We start from the raw sequence: 22,061 nt of genomic DNA on the forward strand, positions 1-22,061 counted from the left end.
AGCGAGGGTGCGCGTTGCCAGGCACCTTTTTTTTAAAGCAGCACTTACTTCTGAAGCACTGTGAGCTTCACTAGAGGAGCTCTGCTCTTCTGCCATGATCGGAGATCTCAAACACGGAAGAGCGGAAAGGAATCGGAAACGTATGCGAGATTAGACCACATCCGCAAATTTAGGCATCTTAAAATGTTTTTATTAATGCCAAATAAAATATCCAGCACAAATTATATATGATAGACATAAATTAATAATTTATAAATTTTATTTTAAACACGTTTTTAGTTAGCGGGACTGCAGCTTATCACCTCTCCCGCCCGCGCCCGCATTGTGCACTCCCCCTCCCGCCCGTGCCCACAATGAGCTTTCAAAATTTGTCCCGCGCCGCACTGCTTTGTGTCGGGTCCCGCGGGACTCCTGCGGGAGTGCAGGGCTCTAACCTCAAGCCCCAAAATCCCACTTCGTCCACACATGCGCCAGATCATTCAGTGTGCCACTACCATATTTATGGTATTGTTAAAGGTTACAGTGACTGCAGTGCAGCAGAAGCCCAAACCAGCCAATTTAATGAGAACCACATACTTTCTCAAAAGGTTTTGCAATTTCTGTGGAAAAGCTCCGAATATCAGTTTATACCATTTGGCCGCATGATGAACTTCTGCCAGAGCCACAAAAGCTGCTTAAACCAATTTCACTACCTTTTTAAAAATCTTTTTCCTGTACATGACATCAGTATGACAAAGCTCATGTCTCTGAAAATGCCTATGCTATGAGGTTAGTATACAGCAGGGCTGCCCTAAACTTCCCACCTTTGCAAATACAAGTGAAACACTCACAGGATTGATTGTGTTGACGAGTTTGCGAGGTTTGCTGAACTGCATAAGGCTCTCTCTCAGGTTGTTGAGAGGCCCCTCGACCAGAACCTTCTGCTCCTTGTAGTAGTTCAGCAGGTGGTTCCAGAGTGGCTGCTTAGACAGAGCTTTAGGATTCCCCACAATGATCACTCCATATCTGATGCCAAAAAGCCAACAACAGATATTAAATATTTGCTTCTAATTAAAAACACTAAATTACACAGAGTTGTCATGTTCACTTGATGAACAGGTGTGTTGGGAGATAAAAATAAATAAAATCTAACAATGACTACATTTACATGCACATCCAAATCGAGCTGCTGTCGGTAATCGAGCTGAAGGTCCCAGCAGGGTGCCAGAGAAATCCAATCCTACATGCACACAATGAAATTGGGCTATTGTGTGAGGTGCATTGTGCACCCGAGCCACAGGTGGCGCAACACGCCCCATCGTGTTGGTACACTTCCGGTTGTCGTCATGAAGAAGAGCTATTCAAGAGTGTAAACAAAGTTATCAGTTCCGTGTTCTCCATTGCGCGTTTTTCTCCCGTCCATGAATTTTAATATATTCAACTCCTTAAGCTGAATGAGCATGAACTCTTTCTCCTCATTGCTCCAGAAGTGCATGTTTCTGCTTGCCTGTGGCAGTGGGGGCGTGGTCAAGCGCCGGTCTGTGACAGGAGGGCGGAGCCAGGGAAGGTGAGTGGCAGAATCACTTCACCTGACGGTAATTAACCTGTGTTTGTGTGTCTTCCCAGTAACCGCGCCCTATTTAAGGAGGCAGAGGGAGAGCAGAGGGGACAGCTCATCCCGGGACTAGAACACAGTGCGCGTGTTTTTCTCTCAAGAATAAAAGTAGGCTGTTAAACTGAAAAGTCTGACAATAAAAATGTCCTGCCGTCCTCTGTGCTCCACCCACACTTCAGAGAGCTCTACATCGCCATTTTCTCTTCTTCGTTTGTTCCTCCTGACCTCTTCTGCTGCTCGCTACTACTGTTGTCATGCCGACCGAGGCTGTTGTGTTTCCCGCTTGTGGTCTCGTCACTCGTCACTTCCAGAAGTAGCTCGACAACTAGCTCGATAGGGTATACATGCACCAAGTAGCTCGGCAGAAATTGCATAAACTAGGCTGTGTAGCTCGATTCCGAGAAATCAAGTTCGGTTCAATTTCAGCCGAATTAAGGAGTATACATGGCATTTTGAACTTCGATTTCAGTCGAGCAACGGCAGAAATTCGATTCTCTCTATGTGCATGTAAACGTAGTGAGTGTGTAGTTCACGGCGTAAAACACATTACCTGGCTCTGGTGAGGGCCACGTTCAGCCTGCGTGGATCATTAAGAAAGCCGATGCCTTGGTGTTCATTGGCCCTGACGCAGGACAGAATAATGAAGTCCTTCTCACGGCCTTGGAAGGCGTCCACGCTGGCTATCTCCACCTCCTTCAGCAGGAGAGATAGAAAAAAAAAAAAAACACAACACTTGTTACCAATGTATCACTCTGGATACCAATGGTAGATGACTTACAATTTCGAATATCACCATTACTAACTATTTTTACAAGTACCTCAAAACAGACAGCTGGCTCAGCTGGATTAAAACATTTATGCATGCATGTTTAGGTACCTACAATCATCACCACTCTAAAACCTATGGACATAATGAATGTGTGTAGTAAACCATACATGACTACAGCGGCTCGGCACGTATGCACGCAGTGTGTGTACAGTGAGTCCTACCTGGTAGAGCTTAGTATGAAGTGACCCGCTGAACTGCATGTACTGCACCAGGTAGGAGCGCTGGCCCTCATATGGAGTGATTATGCCGATCTGGTCCGGTTTGGCTCCGGCCTTCAATAGGCGAGTGGTGATCTTCTCCACATTAGCAGCCTCAGTCCTGCATGCATAACTCTGTCTCACTCACAGCTCACAGTAAAAAGCCTGAAGCTACTCTTGTACAAGTCCTCTTGAAATAGCTTGACAGTACAGTTAATCCACTCAACATTAGGCTCAGATCCAAGTTGCACCATTAAATCATATATTGCATTCGGTATGATTAGTCTTTTCCCAACGGGTTTTCTCAGGAACTCAATCTAGTTTTGTTAGGACTACGGCTTAATCCGTTGTTTCTTCGAGGTTATTTGTACAAGTAAATTCCAGCTTTAACCAAACGTGATATTTTAACATTGAGATCACACAAATGCTTGCTTTAGCAGATGTTTTTTTAAAGAGCAAATCAACATAAGTTCAACTCCAAAGGCAATATTGGTAGTGTACCTGTTGAGGTAGGAGGTGCCCGAGCTGGCAATCTCCTCCTGGCCCTGAGTCACATAGAAGAACATGGGCTTATCTGGCTGAGGCCACTGGAAATCAAAGCCTTTCTTGATGCGGTCGGCTAAAGAAGAGAAAAGAAGTTAAAGGAATTCATAACCAAACGCCATCAACATGAGCCAAACATATACTCAAGACTGCCACCATAACCAAATTCCTTGATTTTGAAGAGACAGTTTCAATATAGTATTTAAAATGATTTCTGAAATTGATGAGCCTTTAATTATATACCATCACAGAGCATACACAGGGTTTCCCCAGGTTTGACCACCATAAATTTAAGACTAAGACCTTTTTAAGACCACTTAAATGAGAATTAAGACCTAAATCGCACCCATTATGCGGTTGTAGAACACCAGATCAAATTCCCAATAATGACAAATGTTTCAAGTAAAAATACTTTTATTATAAAAGTTATATACTTAAAAGTCATTATGTGCATTGCTTGTCAAATCTTCACATTCAAGACAAGCAAGACCGAATTTTGTTATGTAAGACGTTTTGTTTTTTCCACAGGAGAATGTTGTAGCGACTTCCGAGTCTGGGAACACAGCCTTAAAAAGAGTTCGCTTATGCCCTCATTCGAGCTGTACGAGTGGTGTTCCGTAATTGTTTTTAAAATCCGGAGCACCTCTGCCCGAAGTGTCGGGGTTCCACCGACACCCATCATGCCACTGCTCGGCCCTTGTGTTGTTGCTAGCCTTGCCGATGATGTCTGGCTTGGCTGATGCTGCTGACGTTCGACAGTGGTGCTAGTGCCAACTCCAGGTGCATTCGGAGACTGAACCGTGCAGAACTGAGCGATGGGCTGGTGGCGGTGGAGGGCAGATGCAATGTGCTTTGAGCTCTTCATGTGAGACTCTAAAGCGAAATGACCTATAGTGGACAACTTGAAGGTCTTTCGACAAACAGCATCTTGCTTCAACGTTGCTTCCAGGAACCTCCCTCACCCAATCACGATATCTTTCATCTGAAAGCCACTGCTGATTAAAATGACACTTCCCCATGCTGCGATTCGCGGAGTCTCCTCTCCACCACGGACTCCAACGATTGCGCCGGCGCGAAAATGTATCAATATTGTTTCTTTCTTTGCGCATACTCCAAGAAATTCACTGATGTTACTCAAAACCCACGCTTTCACATTGTAGAATAGTACGAGTAAATTTAAGACCTTTGTTTAAAAAATTAAGGCTTGGGCAAAGCAATTTAAGACTTTTTAAGGCCTTAATTTTGGAATATTAAATTTAACACTTTTTTTTTTTAAGACTTTTAAGACCCCGCGGCTACCATGATACACTGGGAGTGACATCCAACTATGCATTTGTATTACATAAACAAAGTAAAATAAAAGGAGGTGGTCAAATTTAACTCTAAAATTGTGTCATGTGACTTGAGTATCAGAAGAATATGTAGTATACATAAAACACCACAAACAGGAAAATAGCAATTCCAGCGTTATGGACGTGACACTTGAACTCAAAATGGCAACAAATGACCCAGTGCATGTTTTATTGTCTCCCAGTATTTAAACAGGTGTTGCATATTTTAAGGCTGTACCATACTGGAGAAGTGACAGAACAAGAACAATTCCCATAGTACATCTAGGGCATGCCAGAAAATGCCAATAAAAGATGCGTTATGGATGTGACAGAAAAAGTATCACTTTTCTTGGGTGACTGTACATTTTTATCAAACTCTGTGAAATTGTAAACCTAATGTCGAAATGGAGATATCCATTTGATAGAGGGGTCCAAGGTGAATATTAAAAAATCTTTGTTTAAAATATTTTGTATTTCATGCAGAGTTTCGGAAGGAAAAGTCAGCGTTATGGATGTGACGAAATTCCGTTATGGATGTGACGCGTCTGAAATAGACATGGCATATGTTTAGAAAATCAGCAATTTAACCACCATAACCCTTTGAAAAACTCTCTAAATATCAGCTAAAACTATCAAAGTTCTTAAATAATATTTAGGATGGCTATTGTTTTGCTGTTTTGTGGATTTTAGCATACATTTCTGTGGCTTGTGGCAATAATATAGAATTGTACATGATCAAAGTTGATTTTAGCTTGGGTTTTACATTATAAGAAAGAAAGACTGACAGTGACATTAGGTTGGTTACAAATTGGTTCAACTTATTCACATCTGTAAAATACAGGCCTAGGTGATATCTCTGGGAGTGGTTTTGATGTATTACATGTTGCTTTAATTTTGCATGGTGAGGTTGACATTTACATGGAATTGCCCAAAATTGTCTCTGAAATGTAGTGAACGAATTCACTTAACATGTAATACAGCAATCAGATTTCACGGTGTCTCAGTCTATTTCACCAAAGACAACTAAAAGGGCACAATCCAGATGCATGAAATGATCAGGTGTAAATGAGAGGTTATATTGGGTGACTAATATAGGCTCTAAAGGTTTTATTGTGGGCTCAAATTGAGTTGATTCAAGCTATACATTATGAAAACATGGATAATATTGAAGCAATTAAATAAGTTCCAGAAGTTATAACTCAAAACTTTCACACTCCCCGTGTCCGAAATCACTCACTCGTTCACTACTCCCTACATGGAGAACTATATAGTGAGCTCATTGATAAAAAAAAAAAAAAAAGATTAAAAAAAATGCTTTTGGACACTTGTCCATCGCAGTTATTTACCTCATTACTGTCGCACAATTAAAACATGCCAGATCAGTCGGCTGGTGGGTTTTCAAAAAAAAAAAAAAATACATGCATGCATTTCTGTGATAAATACATTATACTGACTGCATACTCACAGGGCTCAACATTAAGGACTGCCCGATTGCCCGGGGCAAGTGAAACATGGCCCCGACATACCCAAGTGGGCATGTATTACGAACTAGCACCACAAAAATGAGGCTTTTTGATCTTTTATTTCAGTTCCTAAAAGCGTCCCTCACTACGTATCCGCAATTACAGTACATCTTGGCTGTTTTCTTAGTCTCGGTTTAATTTACTGCTTTACAAGTTATTTTATATACCCCTGCTGTTGTAGCATGGTACGCAGTTTTTTTTTTTTGGTAGTATGGTACGCATACTGTTTATAGACCCCTTGTGCATGACGTCACGCATCATGTGATAATTATAGCTGGGGTCAGACAGACACCGTCTTTCATGCAAGCAAGGCTTAATCTGTCTTCAGTATGGTTATTTTTGCACTGTTTCTGCTTGTTCAAACAGAGAAATAGAAAAAAGGCATTACTGCCTCACCGCTATCAAGAAATGTTAACAAATAGAAGCAAATGCTTCAAGAACGAGGAAATGAGTGGTTAAAGAATACAAAGAGAGGAGCTAAGCCTGAAAACTCTAGAGCAATTCACGGTTGCATTTAAAATGTATTTTACAAAAACAAAAGTCAGAAGTGAGTATGGAAGAGTTTGCTTAAGAATCTCTTTTTTTTTTCTGCTTGCATTCAAGTTAGCTCCTTCATGAAAGTGTTTGATTTTCTTACAGGTGAAGCTGCTTCCTTACTCAACACAGAAAACCCAGGTTGGTTTCAAACAACTCTGGCATTATATATATTTTAAAAAAAATAAAACCAACAAGGAGCAACATGCGTGATAAATCCTGAAAGAACAGAACAGATTAAGACCAGAGAGCTGGAGGTTTGTTTTTATCATCAGAGGAACACAGCCCTGTGCAAAATATGATATAAACCCACCTGCGCTGTGTCATGACAGACCGGCTGCACTGATTCAGTTAAAAGGTTGCCAGGTCTGTATAAAAACACACACAACCTACACATTAAACAATACTTTTAAACTCAAAAATTATTCTGTCTGTCATGACACAGCACTGTTTTTTTTTTTTTTTTTTTAAACTTAAAGGTGGATGATAACTCAAACACTACTGTTCAAAAGTCTTGGCACCCTATTGTTTTATTCATACAAACTGTTATAGATTTCTATTTTATGATTTCTACATTATCGAGTAATGAACCTACAGCCAGAGAGTTCTACACAAACACAACTTTACAACAGCTGCATGCATGTGAAATGGGAATAAATATCAATTAAGGCAGGAAAAACTATTTTGGATAAAACTGTTATTGTCCGTTCCAAATAAAAAGTCACCAATAACCAAACCTCAACTCTGTGTGTGATCACTTTATGTTGCCATTCACAACTATTCTATGGTTTTCCTTTATTAAAAAAAAAAAGGAAAAAAAAAGTGGTACTCACACAATCGCAGGCAAGTGATTATATCGGGGGGGAAAGTGGAAATTAACCCTCACTTGGCCCCCAGGGCAGGTGGGTTTAAAAGTTAACGTTGAGCCCTGCCTTAATAAATATAAAATACTTTGTCTCGGCTGCATCTTTCAGTTCTTTTAAATCAAGGCTGAATACTTTCTTTTTTTGCCGCTGCCTTTTATTCAATCAAATTTGAGGCTTTTGATTTGATTTCTTTCAGCGCGACCGGAACGCATGGTGGTATATACTGTATTGCTTGGTTAGTGACTATCGGTTGTACAGTACTTTTCATGATGCATTGTGGGATACTTTGAGTACACTATATAGGGTGTAATAATGCGCACTATAGACCCTTCCCACTGACGTCACCGGAAACCGGAAGTAAACAAACCCTGCGCCATATTGGAAGACCAACAAACTCGTGATTAGGGGGAAATAACGGCAGCGCGCGGAATTTAAACCCACGAGGCACTTGATTCATCATAAACCTACAATGGTAAACTTTTGTGCTGTGTTAGGGTGTTCCAACAAAGCTGATGGGAAAGGTGAAAAGAAGTCTTTCTACAGAATACCAGCTGTGATTGAGACACAAGGGGAGCAAACCAAGGAGCTTTCTGCCAGGAGACAGAGAATAAGTGCATTACTGAGTGTCTGTGAGCAAAGGAGAGCCTGAACGTTGCAACCTCCCTATTGGCTGTTTGTAAAAATGTATCAATTGTTGCCCTTCATCGCGGACTCGAGAGACGAGACCTGACGAGTTAGTTCGTTGGTAGCAGAACAAAATGTCTGGACACAAATCGGGTTTTCAGAAAAGGAAAGAAAATAAATGCAGGGTCGAAAATACAAAAAAAGGAGGCAGAAAAAGCAAAACGAGTTAAGGTAGAACAAATGGTTACTTTTCTGAGGCAGCCCGCCGTGGCTGCCTGCAGGCTTATTTATTATAGCCCATTTAGTTAAAATAGTTGATATAAAATGTTTATAGTTATAGTTATGTGATGGTTGTCCTCAGTATTCGAACTATGCCGATATTTTCAGGGGGTCCCTTTTTTTCCCTGGGGGGTGCTTGCGCTTGTCTCGGAGCACGGATCTCCAAACACGAGAAGCCTCTCTTACGCACATATCACACAGACTCCACACACGCATCGCGTCTGAAGTCATAACTCATCAGGGGAAATCGTGTCCGCATTGGCATGTTCAAAAAACAACCTTGTGTCAACAATGATACCACATGCAAGAACAAAAAAAAAAAAAAAAACCAGTCAGGCTACTCAACAACCAACCTGGCAGCAGCAGTCGTCATATCGGTTTATTTTATCTTTGATGTAAACACAACATTTCGGATATGCAAATGCTTCCCGTTACACACGATTGCTATGTCAATAAACATCATTTTGCCAATATTTTAGAGACCCCCCAACATTTCCCAAATCATGTCTTCAAGGGATCTCATGTCTGTTTCAGGGGATCTCGGATCCCCCGAGTACCCCCATAGTTCGAACACTGGTTGTCCTGATTTAGACTGGTGTGGTTTTTTTTTTTTTTTTGGGGGGGGGGGGGGGGTGTTTGCGCGATGTTGCACCCGGGTCCAGATTAGGGCAGAACCGGCCCTGGCTACATTTCAGGTGTAGTGAACCTCTAGGATTAGCAGTTAATTTGAAGGTGAAATTAGAGTCAGGTGTTTTCAATCAATGGGATGACAATCAGGTGTGAGTGGGCACCCTGTTTTATTTAAAGAACAGGGATCTATCAAAGTCTGATCTTCACAATACACGTTTGTGGAAGTGTATCATGGCACGAACAAAGGAGATTTCTGAGGACCTCAGAAAAAAAAGTGTTGTTGATGCTCATCAGACTGGAAAAGGTTACAAAACCATCTCTAAAGAGTTTGAACTCTACCAATCCACAGTCAGACAGATTGTGGACAAATGGAGGAAATTCAAGACCATTGTTACCCTCCCCAGGAGTGGTTGACCAACAAAGATCACTCCAAGAGCAAGGCGTGTAATAGTCAGTGAGGTCACAAAGGACCCCAGGATAACTTCTAAGCAACTGAAGGCCTCTCTCACATTGGCTAATGTTAAATGTTCATGAGTCCACCATCAGGAGAACACTGAACAACAAATGGTGTGCATGGCAGGGTTGCAAGGAGAAAGTCACTGCTCTCCAAAAAGAACATTGCTGCTCGTCTGCAGTCTGCTAAAGATCACGTGGACAAGCCAGAAGGCTATTGGAAAAATGTTTTGTGGACAGATGAGACCAAAATAGAACTTTTTGGTTTAAATGAGAAGCGTTATGTTTGGAGAAAGGAAAACACTGCATTCCAGCAGAAGAACCTTATCCCATCTGTGAAACATGGTGGTCAGAGTATCATGGTTTGGGCCTGTTTTGCTGCATCTGGGCCAGGACGGCTCGCCATCATTGATGGAACAATGAATTCTGAATTATACCAGCAAATTCTAGAGGAAAATATCAGGACATCTGTCTATGAACTGAATCTCAAGAGAAGGTGGGTCATGCAGCAAGACAACGACCCTAAGCACACAAGTCATTCTACCAAAGAATGGTTAAAGAAGAATAAAGTTAATGTTTTGGAATGGCCAAGTCAAAGTCCTGACCTTAATCCAATGGAAATGTTGTGGAAGGACCTGAAGCGAGCAGTTCATGTGAGGAAACCCACCAACATCCCAGAGTTGAAGCTGTTCTGTACGGAGGAATGGGCTAAAATTCCTCCAAGCCGCTGTGCAGGACTGATCAACAGTTACCAGAAACGTTTAGTTGCAGTTATTGCTGCACAAAGGGGTCACACCAGATATTGAAAGCAAAGGTTCACATATTTTTGCCACTCACAGATATGCAATATTGGATCATTTTCCTCAATAAATAAATGACCGAGTACAATATTTTTGTCTCATTTGTTTAACTGGGTTTTCTTTATCTACTTTTAGGGCTTGTGTGAAAATCTGATGTTGTTTTAGGTCATATTTATGCAGAAATATAGAACATTCTAAAGGATTCACAAACTTTCAAGCACCACTGTATCTATGTACTTGCATAGATGTGTACTTGGTCTTCCAATATGGCGACTACCGAAATCTCGCGGCACGGTGACGTCATGCGGGAACCCTCTATACATTCAGACAGCACTACAACATGGCAACCTCACTATATAGTGAATAGGGAGTGATTTCGGACACAGGGACAGTCACACACACACACACACACACACACACGAGGAGGGGAGGAGAGAATCCCAACACAGTTCACATACCAGCAGTGACTCCATTTTGGAGAGATCCTTCATAGAAGATATTGGACGGGAAAGCGCTGAGTGCAGGGTGCATACGGTACTGCACTTGCAAGCGGATGGGTCTGATGCCCAGCACCACCAGTCTCTCGAAAAGAGACTGGGACAGACCTGCCTTAGCAGCCTTTTTACACATGACCACTGGACCTAGCTGGCAGTGATCACCCACCAGGATCAGCTGACAGATGAGGGAGAAAGCAAAAGAGGTGCCAGTTACCAGTAGGAACACCGTTAAAAAGCATTTTAGATGCGGTCATATTTGCAAACATAAGACAAAGCGGTAAGTTTGTACAATACCTGCTTGGCCCCCAGCACTACAGGCACCATGCACTCCGGCTCAGTAGCCTGGGTACTCTCATCGATCAGGATGGAGCGGAACTGCATTTTAGCAAGACGAGGATCTCCCGCACCCACACAAGTACAACAGATCACATCAGCGTTCTGCGACAGAAAGAGTAAGAGACACCTGAGTTGCATAGATATGGGAGGGGAGGAGAAAAAGATAGTGTTCAATAGAAACAAGGGTGTGAGAATGCTTACAGGTTTTTAAAAAAAAAAAAAAAGCTTACACAGATTAATACAGAGATGGCGCCTATATTAGCTGAATCTAATTCTCATTTCAAACCACATGCTTTCTTCCAAACAGACTTGCATGCAAGGAGACTGAAACAAACCATGAGTAGCTCCCTTTCTGCAGTGCGTTTCAGGGCCCTGTAGCGCTTCTCATCAGAGGACGACAGCTCTCCTGTTTCATCCTTTAGCTGTTGCAGCTTTTGCAGTTCTGGCATGCTGTACATGCACAAACACATCAGACAACACCATAAGCATGTACATTTTCAAATCAATTTCAAAAAACTCTGCCAGGAAAACGCTCAGCAATTAGCAGGTGCTCCGAATTTTAGACCCTTTGGGGTTGTATACTTATTGCTGACAGATGATAGAAATGTTATTGATCCTGAGAGAAATTACAGCATTACAGTAGAGCTAAAAGACAAACAAATACAATAAGATAAAGACAGCACATTGCAAAAAAGAAACCAACGGAAATCTATTAGGGAGGGTAGTGAGCTTGTCTCTATACAAAATATACGAACAAATTTGCAAATAAGGTACTTGGATATTGTGCAACAGAGTGAGGACTAGCCTATTTTTGTTCCATTCAGCATAATTTGAATGCAAGACTAATGATGCATGACCAGGATGTTTTCAACCCTCTTTGAGTGCAGATTAATGCTGAAGTGTCTAAAGCGATACAAAAAGAGGTTCTTTTAACCTGTCCATGTTGCGAATCTGGTTGTGCAGAGCCAGGAAGGACACAGGAGAGTCGATGGCCTCTCGGCTCTTCGCACAAAGACGCACCACCTTTAGTCCTGTCTGGTGAATTTTCTCCGTCAGCTGGTCCACTGCAATGTTGCTGGGAGCGCATACGAGCACCGGCCTGGGACCAAACAAATGCAACATGATTGACCAGGCTGAAGAAACTACTTAAAACGTATTAGGAGCATTTATACACCTTTACGCTCAAAAGAATGGAAGAATCTATGAATATACACACTAGGGTTATGACTGTGAAAGTGTTTTCAAAATTTCTACTTTCCTGATGTTGCATTTGGTGAACTTTTACTCATCTATTACTTTTTTGAAGTTATTTTTATTGGGTCATGCAAAAACCTCCCGCACCCAACATCACCTCACTTTTGATAAATACATGTATATTAAATAAATAAATCATGATTATAAAATAAAATTCATTGAAAGATGTGTAAAGTACTTTTATATAACAATAAATTGCTTAACAATTGTTGTAATAATAATTAATTGTTAATTAATACAAATTTAATAATAAATTAAATTTGTATTAATTAACAATTATTATTATAATTGTTAATCAATTGTTAAATAATTACAATTATTATAATTGTTAATTAATACAAATTTATTAAATTTGTATTAACAATTATAATTATTATTACAACAATTTAGGGGTCGACCGATAATCGGCCTGGCCGATATATCGGGCCGATATTATGCATTTTTAGGGTTATCGGTATCGGCCATAATTTCCACCGATATGCCGATAACATGCCTTTTTGCAGCCATTTCGTTCCTAAAGCGACTGTCACTGCACGTCCTTTCCTGCACTCGCCTCTCTGAGTTCAAGAACACGGTCCCGCCCACCACAACATCTGATTTGTTTGGCACAAGAGATATAGCCAATCGACACGCGCAGCTAAACACTCTGAACTGTTTCAAGGCGGCCGTATCAAGGTAAGGACACGCTGCTTTTGCCGCAATAAGTCACAAACACACAAGTTGCAAAAGCACAACATCATTATATGTTTACATTCTTCATCTCCTACTCGTTAAAATTGTCCATTTGCATCTGTGTAGCCAGGCAAACTTAGCTTACGGAAGGAAGCACTTGAATTAGCCTACAACCAACTAGTCTCGCTGAAACAGTATAACGTAGGCTGCAGTCATTTTTAAATCCCCGTCTGGAAACGTTGTGAATGTGTCAGTAGTTCTACTCGAACAGTAGAATGACAGCCATTCAGAGAGGTGGTCAAGGCAACTTTATAAAGCGCTGTTTGAACATTTAAACAAGCCAGGTGTGACTAGTATTTATAATTCTTGCGCAAGTGATTCTCCTCGCTAGCGCTTCTGATTCGGAAAGCGATATACTCTTAAAGGAGCAGCCGCTCCTAATAGGGAGTGATAGCCTACTTTACTGTATGTTTGATTTTACTTTTTAAAAAATGCTGCAGGCAGCTCCCTACACTTGATTTGTTATTTAAAAACTACTTGAAGTTGGTAAGTCTTACTTAGTTCTTAGTGTAAAAGAATCCAGAGTGTATTTTCATTTATTTTCCACTGAAAATGGTGAGCTGTAATATAGTAGGGAGTGATTTATTTTTTTATTGGTGAATATTTATTTTATTTCTCATTTTATTCTAACTAATGTTTGACTTTATTGTACAAATGCTGCTGGCATCTCCCTGCACAAAATTTCATGTTCAATTTTACAATTAAACATACATTTCATGGATATGAAGGTCTTTGTCAGTGTGTGCTATGTTTAATTTCATGTGAATTATAATGTTTACATTTATCGGTTGCACATATCGGTTATCGGCATCCCAATTCCATAATAATCGGTATCGGCCCTAAAAAAAAAAAACATATCGGTCGATCCCTACAACAATTGTTAAGCAATTTGTTATATAAAAGTACTTTACACATCTTTCAATTAATTTATTTTATAATCATCATGATTTATTTATTTAATACATGTATTTATCAAAAGTGAGGTGATGTTGGGTGCGGGAGGTTTTTGTATGACCCAATAAAAATAACTTCAAAAAAGTAATAGATGAGTAAAAAGTTCACCAAATGCAACATCAGGAAAGTAGAAATTTTGAAAACACTTTCACAGTCATAACCCTAATACACACTATATGGAAATGCCCTTTCTTCTCCTACCATGCTAATCCCATCCGTCCTACCTCACTATGCCAGCACTTATGGCACAGCATGACAGCAAAAAGAGTAAGAAGCCACATTAGGGAAATGTATGTTTACGGGAACTACAGACTGATGTAAAGTCAGAAGAAGAGATGTTTGTCAAAATTGGCCAACAGAAGCTTTGATAAGCCTATTTATCTAGCTAACTTTAGTTTACTGTCACAGCTTGCACAAATGACTTTGGCAAAACTAGTACAAAGTCTTATGCATAAAACAAGCAACAAACAAGTATTTTTGGTATCAGAAGACAAAATTTCTATGCTTAAAATAGCGATAGCTAATCATTACAGGGATCACAAGTTATGGCCAATATCTGCTTTGAAATAAAATCTGTGTAGTACATTATTAAAGCTTTAAAGAAGCTCTTTGGTCATTTTGATTCCACATCTGTGAAGATTGTCTCATTTTCTTTTACAGTATAACTGACACGTCTGTGCTCTTACCATGTTCACCATTACCACTTGATCTGTGGCGTGGGTAACAGAATCACAGTCACATGTAAAATGGATGAACAGTGTAGCTGAACAAGAGTAGTCACATGTCTCACCCGTTGCCCTGTCTAGCCAGGTGGTAAACAATAGTTGCTGAGGTAACAGTTTTGCCAGTACCAGGAGGCCCCTGGATCAGACTGAGAGGACGCTGAAGCACCGTTTTCACAGCATACACCTGAACAAAACACAAACACTACTGCTTTAAGAATTGGAACCCAACACACTAGTTATAACCCTATAAAACATTTTACCTTAATATAATAAAACAGCTGGCTGGCCACAGCAGGGTCTCTACTTTCTAGGTATAAAATTAAGTACTCCATATTAGTGTGCAAAGAAACTGGAAGTGTCTCTCCACTGAAGCTCACCTGTGAGTGGTTGAGGTCAGGCAGGCCCTGGGCAGTGAAGCGCTTGGGTAACTGGCACTTAATGATCACATCCTCTACCTCATGACCAAGCAACTTGTGATAGATATAACCGGACACTGAGGTCTCGTCTACGGCAAATGTTTTCAGGGCACTCTGCATGCTTTAAAGACAACATGAAACTAATCAGTTTCTAATAACTGAAGATTTTTCTACCATAATACAATTCAGAGTAAAATCAGTGCAGCATGTTTGCCTGAGGTGAAAGGTAACATCGGTTATTATTCTATCCACATTTCACTGGATATGAGCAATTGTGTACTCTGATTGGCTACACGACTTCTAGGCTATCAGCTCATATACCGTGAGTAGAGAAAAACAAAATGGCAGAGCGTTTTGCTGAACCAATCAAGGATGAAATAAAAACCACTCGAAAACAAGATACAAAAAAACCACAGCAAAATATGGAATAAAAGTATTTGATGGTAAGAATGCATCACATTTTTCACAAATTGCTACAATCATTTCACCGGTTTGTTTACATTCCAAGCGGAAATGATTGTGCCAGACATTTTATATAAAGTTATCAAATTTGCAAAAAATAAAAATGCTCCGTTTCTCAAAACAGAGTGAATGTGGATAGAATAAAAACAGTTATTCCACTCACTCAATTTCGTCGTACATGGCTTACAGCTGCTATCAGCTCATGTACAACTCTATTTCGGGGAATAATAATTAAAAACCATCCATTCCCTCTGTTATCATAGGGAATGTGAACTCGCTGCCGAATAAAGTTGATGAGCTTTCCGCTCTGAACAACCAGCAGATTTACCAGGAGAGCAGCTTATTTATCTTTACGGAGACATGGCTAACACACCTTGTACCGGATGCTAACGTGGACCTGCGGGGATTCACTGCTGTGAGAGCCAACAGATGCCCCTTTTCCACCAAAGCAGTTCCAGGGCTGGTTCGGGGCCAGTGCTTAGTTTGGAACCGGGGTTTCTGTTTCCACTGACAAAGAAATGGCTCTGGGCCAGAAAAACCGGTTCCAGGCTAGCACCAGCTCTTTGCTGGGCCAGAGGAAAGAACCGCTTACGTCAGCGGGGGTGCGGAGTTATTAAGACCAACAACAATAACAAGACAGCGAAAGATCGCCATTTTTAAGCGACGAGAAGCAGCAGCTGTACAAACGCGAAATCATCCATTATTATTGCTGTTGTTGCTGCTGCTTCTTCTTCTCCGTGCTGTTGTTGCTTCGATGTTCGCGCCAAGGTTTATGCAAACGCAGCGACGTAACTGACGTATACAGCGACGTAATGACGTGGCTCCCCTTAGCACCGCGAGCTATGGAAAAGCAAACTGGTTCTCAGCTGGCTCGCAAGTTCCCTGGCCCCGAACCAGCCCTGGAACTGATTTGGTGGAAAAGGGGTAAGAGACACTAACACATCCAGGAAAAGCAAAGGTGGGGGACTCATCATTTATGTTAACAACCGCTGGTGTAACCCGGGACATATCTCCATAAAGACAGTTTTATGTTGCCCGGATTTGGAGCGGTTAGCCTGCGGCCATATTATCTGCCGAGGGAGTTCAGTCACGTGATCACCATCTGTGTTTACATCCCTCCGAGGGCAGACGCAGCCGCTGCATGCGAGAGGATTCACTCTGTCACAGCAAGGCTGCAGACACAACACCCTGAAGCATTTATCATCATTTCTGGGGACTTTAATCATGCTACTTTGGACTCTACTTTGGCTGCTTTTTACCAGACTGTGGATTGTCCAACAAGGAACAACAGGGCAATTGACTTGCTGTATGCTAATGTGAAGGATGCATACAGAGCCACACCCCTCCCCCCACTAGGGAAGTCTGACCACAACCTGGTTCTTCTACAGCCAAAGTACACCCCCCCGGTTCAAAGGCAGCCTGCAACAACTAGCTCCATCAGGAGGTGGTCTCCTGAAATGGAAGATGCCCTCAGGGACTGTTATGACATCACAGACTGGGATGTGCTGCTTAGCCCACACCATGAGGACATAGAGGGGCTGACACACTGTCTGACGGATTACCTTAACTTCTGTGCAGACGTGGTCTCCCCCGCTAAGACTGTACGGTGTTACCCTAATAAGCCATGGGTAACAAAGGAAGTCAAAGCTGTCCTCAACAGGAAGAAGGCCGCCTTCAGGAGCAGGGATAGGGAGGCAATGAAAGCAGCACAGCAGGAGGTAAAACGCTGCGCGAGGGAAGCGAAGGACAGCTACAGGAGAAAGGTGGAGCAGAAGCTCAAGGAGAACAGCATGAGGGAGGTCTGGGAAGGTGTGAAAACCATCACAGGCCACAACACAAAGACCAGAGTTGTTGAGGGGACAGTGGAGAGGGCGAATAACTTGAATGACTTTCAATCGGTTCAACCAGCCCACGTCCCCCCCACCCTCCCTCCCTCCCTCCCTCCCTCACTGCAGCCATCTCTCCTTCTTCCCTCAACACACCTCCCCCCAGTCATCACAGCAGCCCCCTCCTCAACACAGACTCCTCCATGCATTACTGCAGACCAGGTCAGAGGTCAACTGAGGAAGCTTCACCCCAGGAAAGCAGCAGGCCCGGACAAGGTGTGTCCCCGACTACTGAAGACCTGTGCTGCTGAACTGGGTGAACCACTCCAATGCATTTTCAACCTTAGCCTGCAGCTGGGGAGAGTGCCCATCCTCTGGAAGACATCATGTATCGTTCCAGTTCCCAAAAAGAATCGGCCCAGCGAGCTGAACGACTTCCGACCGGTGGCACTCACTTCACATCTGATGAAGACGTTGGAGCAGCTCTTCCTCAGCCTCCTCACACCCCAGGTACAACATGCCCAGGACTGTCTGCAGTTTGCGTACCGGGCAGGTGTCAGTGTGGAAGACACCATCCTCTACCTGCTACACCAAGCCCACTCGCATCTAGATAAGGGAAATGGCACAGTGAGGATCCTCTTCTTGGACTTCTCAAGTGCTTTCAACACCATCCAGCCCCTATTGCTTCAGGACAAACTGAACAGGATGCGAGTGGACCCCTGCCTGGTCACCTGGATCTCCAGCTACCTCACTGACAGGCCGCAGTACGTCAGGCTGAAGGACATCACGTCTGACACTGATTAGCAGCACCGGAGCACCCCAGGGCACAGTGCTGGCCCCTCTTCTCTTCACCCTGTACACCGCGGACTTCTGCTACAACTCGGAGCTGTATCACATTCAGAAGTTTGCCGATGACACAGCCATCGTTGGGTGTATCAGTGACGACAGAGAGGGGGAGTATAGGAGCCTGGTGAGGGACTTTGCTGTGTGGTGCAACAGGAACCATCTGCAGCTCAACACCTCGAAGACCAAGGAGCTGGTCATTGACTTTGGGAGGTTCAGACCAAGGTCACAACCAGTTCTGATCAAGGGAGTCGAGGTAGAGGCTGTGGATTCCTACAAGTACCTTAGGCTGTGGCTGGACAGCAAGCTGGACTGGACTTGCAACACCAAACACTTACAGTATACAGGAAGGGACAGAGCAGGCTATACTTCCTTAGGAGGCTGCAGTCCTTTAACATCTGCAGGAAACTCCTGTGGATGTTCTATCAGTCTGTGGTCGCCAGTGTCCTGTTTTACACCGTGGTGTGCTGGGGGAGCAGTACATCCAAGGAGGATACATCCAGGCTGGACAAACTGATCAGGCGGGCCGGCTCTGTGGTCGGCATGAAGCTGGACTCTCTGGTGACGGTGGCAGAGAAGAGGTCTATGGACAAACTACTGAACATCATGGACGATGCCAGTCACCCTCTGCACACCGTCATCAGCAACCAGAGGAGCCTGTTCAGTGACTGAATGTTCCTTCCCAAGTGCAGGACGGACAGACTTAAAAACTCCTTTGTCCATCACGCCATCAGACTGTACAACTCCTCTCGGGGGGGGGAACAGGAGGACAGGAAGGAGCAGTAGCCTAGCCTAACAATAAGCAATACCGGACAATGTGCAATATCTCTCCTGCCCCCCCCTTCTCCCCACCTTTTTTCCCCCTCCCCCATATCTTATTCTTTTTATATTTGTATATGTAAATACTTAATTTATTTTAATTTATCTAGAAATTCTCTATTTATCTGTAAGGATGCTGCTGGAATCTTAATTTCCCTGAGGGAACCCACCCAAAAGGATCAATAAAGTTTTATCTAATCTGATCTGTTAAATATTTCCCCTGCCTGCACATACTTGGTGATGGTCAAAAGGCAGGTAATTGCTAGGAGAAAAATTAAGTTCCGTTTTCAGACTACAAGGAGTAGACAAAATGAACAGCTGCTTAATAAGCAAAAAAGTGATTTAATAATCTACTAACCGGTCAAAAGAAGTGGATTTCCATACAAAATCCACCTGGAAGTTGTGGGGCACCTCGACAGGAGCTCCAGCACTGCTCCTCAGCTCTATAGCAATCTCATCTCCATAATCTGAGAGGATCTCATTAAGGAACATCACTTACAGACCTTCCAGAAACAATTCTGCATGACATTCAGGCTATAATGAGCATGTCTGTGTGTTGCTAATTATTTACATCTGGCATTTCAAAATCACTACGGAAGACTTTTACTCATCCATAAATATCCTACGAGCCTAATAAACCAAATTTGTTTACAATTAAAGCATCAGCATTGTCATGCATATCAAGTGAACAGGAAGGATACTGTCCGGGACTTTGATGACATGTCCAATCCCCTTCCAGAGAGGAGCCAAGTCTCCCTTATAACGCAGACAGATCTCATCCCCTTGCATAAGACGCATATCTGTAATAGAATACACAACAGTTAGCTTTATGCTGTTTAATTTCAATTTGGTTTAGTATATACCCACCAGATAGTGATGCATAAACATTTACAAAAAAACCCACACACAACCACACACAGAGGTGCATGCGTCCGTGCATACATCGATGAGGGATGCATAGGGCACAGAGTTGGGGATGGGATGGATATGAACCATTGGTAGACACAGAAGATGATGAAAGTAAATATTACCACCTGAATCCGTCTTGGGAAGGGTGAAATAAGCAATCCTCTTTTTATTCAGGCCCAAGTCCCACCTGACAGTTATATTGTCTTGGGTCTGGAAAGACAAATACGGAAGAAAAAGAATGAGAACACAAACAAGAAAATTCGAGAAATGTGTCTCTTTCAAAACACTGAGGACAATATTTTCCTTTCACAAATACACATTTAAAACACTTTGCAAACAAAATGCCATACTTTTTACGCAGTGAAATTAGTTTCTAAATGGAGTAGGGATGGTGAAAACTAAAAAAAATCTTGACCGACCACCGAGCCTCATTAGCCGGTTAAAGTCAGTTAACCTATGAGTTTTGCAGGGATGCAAAAGGCGCGCCTTTTGGCGGATGCCGCCTTTTTCACGGCTGAATCGTGCAGACCCGACTTTTCTTTTTTTGGGGGGGGGGGGGGGGGGGCTTTAGTGTCTGAATAATTTCAGAGTAAATTCTGCATTAAAATTACTAAATAAGCAAATGCCACCAGTCCATGAAATATAGGAAGCATAAATATGAGAAGAAAACAGCAAATCAGAAAGCCGCGCACGCTCCCGCGGAAGCTGCGCAAATGTGCGCAGCTTTCTGATTCACTGCTCTCCTCTCACACTTCCCATGCCTCATGGACCATAACGGTATTTGCTTACCCAGTAATCCTAACACAGAATCTACTCCGATGAAATCACCCAGACACTCCAACGCCCCCCCCCAAAAACCCGGATCTGCACGACTCAGCCGTGAAAAAGTCGGCATCTGCGCCTTTAGTTCGTGTGGAGAGATATGATCTGCAATAACATGCATTGTTGGCTATAGACCAAAACATACTTTCAGAATGCACTGGCTAAGGCAGGACTAAACTCGATGTGCCTTCTAATAATAATTTTAAAAAAAAAACAGAATAGTAATTTGTAAGCTAAAAAGCCTGTCTACACTTTTCTTTCGCCGAGTGGCAGCGGGAGGGCGGGACATGACTGAATGGGTGTTTCTGATTTGTCAGCTGTCGTCCTTACACCGCATGGCATGCCCCAAGCGTTTACAACACAGAATTCCAGGTTCTCCGCTCCAAAACGATTGATTTTTTAACCGACAACCAAAAAAAAATTAACCGGTTGACGTTGATTTGGTCAACCATCGGTCAAACGGTCATCGGTCAACATCCCTAAAATGGAGAGTAAGAAAGTTGAGAGAGGAAAAAAAAAAAAAAAGGCGTTTTGTCAGAGCACCTGGGACTCTTTAAGCTTCTTGTCATAGTCTGCTTCAAGTTTGACCAATGGCCCAAAGATGTTCTGATACTGGTAGGCGTCTTCATAGCGTAGCAGCACATGCTGAGGCTCTTCATCCACACCAGGCTTCTCCAAATCCTCAAGCGTCGCAGTTGGATTCTCCTGCAAACCAGAGACCAAAATTACAAGGATCAAGGCCACTCACTCAGGCATTTAAGACCAGCTTAAAAAGCATTCTCACGATATTACTACAAGACATGCAATGTTCACACAAAAGGACAAGTTCAGAGAAGCTCTTGAACATGTTACAGAACTGACAAATCAACAAAATCTCACATCTGGAAAGAATAGCTTCGTCATCCACACTTCAAAGTTACTTAGCTCATACTCCAAACACTCATTCTTCATCGTGCGTTCGGTTACCTTCCAGAGCTCCTCCAGTTTGTTGATCTGCTGAGCGGTGATCTGGCGTGCCCTGAGCTGCTCCTGCTCAGATGGGATCTTCACCAGCCAGGACAGAAAGCACCGGTCCTGGATCAGAGGCTGCCACTGGGAGCTGTCCCAGTTAATATCCTTCAGGCTGCTCTGACTGGCACATGGCTGCCTAAACACACAAACACACCCATGTGGATACACAGTTTGAGAACTCACTTTTGTCAACAGACAGTGTTCCCCCCCCTCTCCTCTCTCTCTCAACTTTAACCATTGTTCAGACTAGGC

General features: G+C 42.6%; 1 protein-coding gene across 1 annotated transcript in view; it reads right to left on the minus strand.

Annotated features, from left to right (window-relative positions):
* The window catches only part of upf1 (UPF1 RNA helicase and ATPase), a 36,936-nt gene that overhangs the window by 8,875 nt on the left and 6,000 nt on the right, over positions 1-22,061 (minus strand). The window contains exons 5-19 of the mRNA XM_060906310.1: positions 21,765-21,945; positions 21,342-21,503; positions 20,099-20,186; positions 19,769-19,867; positions 19,426-19,534; positions 15,079-15,238; positions 14,767-14,885; positions 11,971-12,135; positions 11,372-11,486; positions 10,995-11,138; positions 10,662-10,875; positions 3,122-3,239; positions 2,585-2,741; positions 2,145-2,287; positions 831-1,005 (exon numbers count right to left, since the gene is read on the minus strand). Of these exons, the coding sequence (XP_060762293.1) occupies positions 831-1,005; positions 2,145-2,287; positions 2,585-2,741; positions 3,122-3,239; positions 10,662-10,875; positions 10,995-11,138; positions 11,372-11,486; positions 11,971-12,135; positions 14,767-14,885; positions 15,079-15,238; positions 19,426-19,534; positions 19,769-19,867; positions 20,099-20,186; positions 21,342-21,503; positions 21,765-21,945 (2,149 nt within the window). The remainder of the gene's footprint in view (positions 1-830; positions 1,006-2,144; positions 2,288-2,584; positions 2,742-3,121; positions 3,240-10,661; positions 10,876-10,994; positions 11,139-11,371; positions 11,487-11,970; positions 12,136-14,766; positions 14,886-15,078; positions 15,239-19,425; positions 19,535-19,768; positions 19,868-20,098; positions 20,187-21,341; positions 21,504-21,764; positions 21,946-22,061) is intronic.

This window comes from Neoarius graeffei, chromosome 23 (assembly GCF_027579695.1).
Source record: "Neoarius graeffei isolate fNeoGra1 chromosome 23, fNeoGra1.pri, whole genome shotgun sequence".
In the NCBI taxonomy this organism is placed as follows: domain Eukaryota; kingdom Metazoa; phylum Chordata; class Actinopteri; order Siluriformes; family Ariidae; genus Neoarius; species Neoarius graeffei.